At 33.3% G+C, this 5323-nt stretch overlaps 1 protein-coding gene across 1 annotated transcript; it reads right to left on the bottom strand.

Moving 5' to 3' along the window:
• Positions 1-2030: 2030 nt before the first annotated feature.
• Positions 2031-5051, bottom strand: LOC118042646 (ethylene-responsive transcription factor ERF113). The gene is made up of 2 exons (XM_035050356.2): positions 4574-5051; positions 2031-2740 (listed from the first exon to the last, which is right to left on the bottom strand). The coding sequence occupies exons 1-2, from the start codon at positions 4713-4715 to the stop codon at positions 2175-2177; spliced, it is 708 nt and encodes a 235-aa protein (XP_034906247.1). The 5' UTR covers positions 4716-5051; the 3' UTR covers positions 2031-2174.
• Between the last annotated feature and the right edge of the window lie 272 nt (positions 5052-5323).

The following is a 5323-nucleotide window of genomic DNA, read 5'->3' as shown; positions in this document are numbered from 1 at the left end:
AAATTTTATTATTTTTTATATAATTGTTTTTCTTTGATTTTCAAATACATCTGCATGAAAATTATTAATTCATGATTTTTTTGAAGAAAACTTGTTTTTAATATTATGGTAAGTTTTTATTTAAAAAATAATATTCTAGATAAAAGTGTTAAGAAATCGTCTTAACCTAAAAATTTAAGATGTTAGGTGAGATTCCAATAATAATTTTATATTATTTTTTAAAACACTTATCAAGTGAAAGTTCTTTAAACTTGAAATTTTGCACCGATTCATGTTACCTCATGTTTAATTTCTATCAAATAGAATGAAAATAATAAAAGTAGTTGAACTCGTGACCGTTTGATTAATAAAATTCTGATATAATATTAATTTTTAATTAGTTTTCTTTTTACCATCCCAATAACACGTTCACAATATCCGTGTATTCCATAAGAAACATTAAAATTAAATGCTTATTCATAAGTAATTAATTAGTGTGTGTCTATATATATATATATATATATATATATATATATATATATATATGGGCAATTAAAATCATCTTTATGTACACTATAATGATCGTATTATGTTTTTGTATCTCGAATTTCGTTTTCATTCTTCATCAACAACGAAATGTTTGACAATAATGTTTTTTTTTATCATAGCCTGGCCGGGCTATCCACAATATTTGATTGATTGACGAAACTAGCTAGATTTGTAGTTGGATCGAAACATATTCTATCCTTATCTTTAATTAATGAAGTGACGGTACTTTTGAATCTTGGGTGGATTTCAAATCGAGCATAATCACCGGGGCACTTCTGTATCAGCAAGTGTAGCCTTATTAATGAAGAAAAAAAATAAAATTATTAAGGGGTATTTAAACAGTGAACAAACATCTTAATTAATTTTATAAATTTTAAAATTAACGATACTATAAATCTATAATAATTTTGAAATTTATAAAATTTAAATTGATAATTTTTTAAATAATAAATTTATAATTTGGTTAATTAAATTATATCTTTTAAAGTTAATAAAAAAATAAATAAAATATTGGACGGGAGCGTCGGCGTCGACTTTGGACTATACACATAAGATCAATTATACATTCGATCAACCAAGTTTGAAAAATGGGATCCAGCGAGTTTACCCAACAGAAGGTGATTTAGACGTTGCTAAGGTCCTGGCTAGCTCTTAGGTCCTCGAGAAGATCTCCACCAGTTTGGCTCAGAAGTTTGACGAGCAATGCATGGCTTTTGACAAATTCTTAAGAGTTTTCCACAAAGTTGGCCTTTAGACTTGAAAATAAATAAGTAAAAAACACAGTTGCATTGAATAAATGGCATAATGTGGGCGAACAAGTTTGAAAGATAAAACTAGATGAATAGATAGGCATGCGCTCGCGTTAACAAGCCCCACAAATACAATTATACCAACTTCGTTAAGATGCTGTTTGCTTTTATATATATTTTAAAAAATGATATTTTTTATTTTTTTATTTCAAATTGTTTTTTTAATATATTAATATCAAAATAAATTTTAAAAAATAAAAAAATATATTATTTCAGTATATTTTTAAATAAAAAATATTTTAAAAATCACTGTAACCAATATAATACTAAACGGAGACAACTAAATTCGCTATTATTGCACAAGTACAAGAATCAAAAGCAATTAAGATCGTGGCAAAGACCTCATGCAAATAGTATTTGAAAAACAAAACACGATAACATTATCAAAATTTCTTAAATATGGTTATATTTTCATAGCTTACAAACCATGCATGCAAAAGTGAGAGATGATTCTAGGGGTGACTAAAATAAGGGCGTCCTACTCCCCGTGCATTGAACTTTGAAGGAATTCGAAGAGAGGAGCTTTTAAAACTCGCAGACAATATTTCTTCAATTTTTTTTTTTTAAATAATCACAACTTTTTAGGGATATATATTTTCTAAATGATTACCTTTTCAATAATACACTCAATTATTATAAAAAAGAAAAGAAAAGAAAAGAAAACAAAGGCGGGCTTCCAAAACACCACAAGAATACTCGGAAGTTTTTGATTTTTGGACTTCTCCATATTTGATGGAAATGCTTCAATTCTTCACAGGGATGATGATACATGCCTTATATTTCCTTAATTAAGGAATGCCACGTTGGCCTCTTAGTACTGAAAAATCAAAGATAATATTACTCGCTAGGATTACTGGAGCCCTTCCCATGTTCCTGTTGATCTGAGTTGGAGGAGCCATCGAACCTTGACGAGAATCTCATTAGATCTTCCTGTTGTTGATTTAGTTGTTGCTGTGATAAAAAGCTTTGTGAAAAATGGCCGGGGAAAGGTTGTTGATTAAAGAGGCTTGAAGTGTAGTACGGGAAATTGGCATCATTGCTAGAAAGGATTTGTGCATATTGAAGCAAGTCCGGGTAAGTGTCTGGTGCAAATGATGAGGGGGGAGGCGGAGGAGGAGGCGGAGGAGGAGCAACTGGCCTAGGACTTTGTTCAGTCATGACATTGCTTGAAGCCCCAGAACCCATGAAGTAGCCGAACTCGTGAACTCTTTCAGGAAAATTGAGCTTAGCCTTGCTGCCTTTGAACTTAAGCGCTGCCTTGTCATACGCAACAGCTGCATCCTCAGCAGTGTCAAAAGTACCAAGCCAGACTCGAGCTGCCTTTTTAGGGTCACGTATTTCGGCTGCCCACTTACCCCAAGGTCTTTGTCTCACTCCTCTGTAATGCCTTCTCCTTGTATTTTCTGCACTAACAAAATCGTGTAAACGATTGTAAGGAACTGAGTTTTAACAGTGATGCATGATCATGCATATAAATATCTTCTTTTTTTTAAAAAAAAAAGAGTACAAAAGGATCCTCAAAATAGTTAAATCAACGCTGGGGATTGGAGTGCAAGTCAATGGTCTCAAGATTTTCAGCATCAGCAACCATATTAGATAATTGAAAGGTTATGAGTGTATGGGATAGTGCTCCAGTGCAAACGTATACGATGCAAGTATATAATGGCTAGGTTATATTCACATAAATAACATTATAATTATTCACTTTCCAATAGGTAAAAGCTAAAGATAAAACTTTATATTTTTGTTAACTTCTCATGCAAAAGTTTATTAGATTTGAATAACCTAAGAGATTAATTATATCATATCGAAGAATCATTGAATTTTAAAAAATTAATTTTCCGGTGAAGGTTAAATTAGTTTTTCATACTGACAATAACCTATATGTCAAAACAAAGTGGGTTTTATGTATTTTTTATATTAATATCTAGATCGTTAGTGAGTTGCATCTCAAATGATATTATTTTTCATTTCTTTTCAAGAAATATTGAATTCCAACCCTTTTTCTTTTTTTTAAAAAAGAAAACATATATATTCCCAGCCATTAAATACACTCATCCCCTGTAATAAATCACAGAGAGCGGGGCAATATAAGACAGTAGCAGTACTGGAACGTCTCAGAATACAGCTAGCTCAAAACTCCTCCTCCTTTACTCCTCTAGCTATAGTTTGGTAATCAAGTAATTTAGACCAATAAAAACAAGTCTCAACTCAGAGCTAGAACTCTCTCTATATATGTTTATATAAAAATGCAACTCGATAGGTAAAGTAAGATGCAGTACTATAATGGCAAGCAAGCTGAACGTGCGTTGGATAAAGGCCAGGAATTCATAATTGTTTTTCAAGTATTCTTTTGATTTGATTCTATTAATTATAATTTTATGCGAGCAAAGTCGTTAAGAAGACATTTAACATTGAAAAACAAGCAAAAAATCAGGATTCAATCCCTTTAAAAGAAACCCAAACACGAGATTAATTGATAGATCAAGGACAAAAAAATATTTGGTCTAGTGTAGCAACAAACCGTGCTGTCACTTTCAAGATTAGGCAGGGTGAAGCAACGAGAAGAACCAAGAAGAGATCATCAAAGGATAAGGCACAAGGTCAATGTCTCAACAAAAAGGAAAGCTAGTGATTCACGGAAGTGACCATATCCTTCCCTTTTCCCTTCTAGTTAATACGAGGAATGTCGTGAATCATGATCAGTTCACACCAGTTATTTATAGCCAACAGGAAGAGATGACAGAATCAACTCGAGCACATGGTAAATGATTTGTTACCACCTTGACATCACTAACATGTGCATCTCCGCAGAGAAAAAAATGACGGGGTCAATAGGCTGGCCTTTTTTAAAAAAAAAAAAAAAAAAATTTAATCAATGAAAATAAAGAGAAAGGACATGTATAGATACAGTGCGACAACTTTGACGAGATAAATATCTATTAAAACAAGATGAAGAAGCAGCAAAATTAGAAAGTCTTGACAGCTTAAGCAAGAAAACGATTAACCTTGCCAAGTGAACTTATTGCTCTAGGAATACTATTTTTGTCTTGTTTCTTTCCATTTCCAGATATGAAGCAAGTGTCTTCGTTTATTTTTTTTTGGTGTAAATTAAATTTGTCTAGATCATTTGGGATAATGCCAAAAACTTTATTTGAGTGGAGCTAAAGGCCGGCGTAGGTAAAGGATTTTGAAAAGAGAGATTCAAATTAAGGAAGGGAAGAAATATCCATCACCTTGATCTTGCACTGGTTGAGACTGGTCAGGTTCGCCTTTGACGACGGATTGGTGGAGAGCAAATGGGGTTGATTGCACCGTTGGGACGTTATTGTCGGCAGTACCCATGGCTTGAGTGAGAGCTGAAACAATAGAAGACATGTCTGTCTCTGACCAAGTGGAAGAATAAGAAGGGAAGCCATCAAGTTCCTTTTCCTCCTCCTCTGATGCTTCCGGTGGAAGTGGCCTCTTTCCATACCTGCGATCCACCTTTGAAAAAAGACAGTTGATGCTAAATCTTTTGGTTTTAGGACGGTGACACTAGGGCATGAAATGGCCGTTGCTTTGCTAGATTTGCAGCTTCTGAATAAGCCCTACACATCAAGAATCAGATCAAAGGACTGGTACTGTTAGGCTTGGGTGCACAGGCAGAGGGAGAGAGAGAGGGGGGAAGAACCGGAAGAAGTAAGGGTTTGACAGGTGGTATTTATGGGTCAGTGTTTATCTTCTTGTATCTGCTAGCGCGATATAAAAAAGTTGACTTTAATTTTATTACAAAAAAACGACTGGTATTTCCGTATTTCTCAAAATAAATAAATAAACGAGTGGTATTTGGGCGGAAATTAATTAATACCGCAATCATTTAAACGTCCCCCGAGTATCCTAAAATAGCGGGATTGCTCCTCTTCTTTGAATAACTGCAGAAATGCCCCTAAATGTGTTTTGCGATCTTATAACATTACAAATCGGTCTATTAGATTTCACCCATT

Source organism: Populus alba, chromosome 1 (assembly GCF_005239225.2).
Source record: "Populus alba chromosome 1, ASM523922v2, whole genome shotgun sequence".
Lineage (NCBI taxonomy): Eukaryota > Viridiplantae > Streptophyta > Magnoliopsida > Malpighiales > Salicaceae > Populus > Populus alba.
Note: the sequence above shows the minus strand (reverse complement) of the source record. Positions and strands in the feature narration are given on the sequence as shown.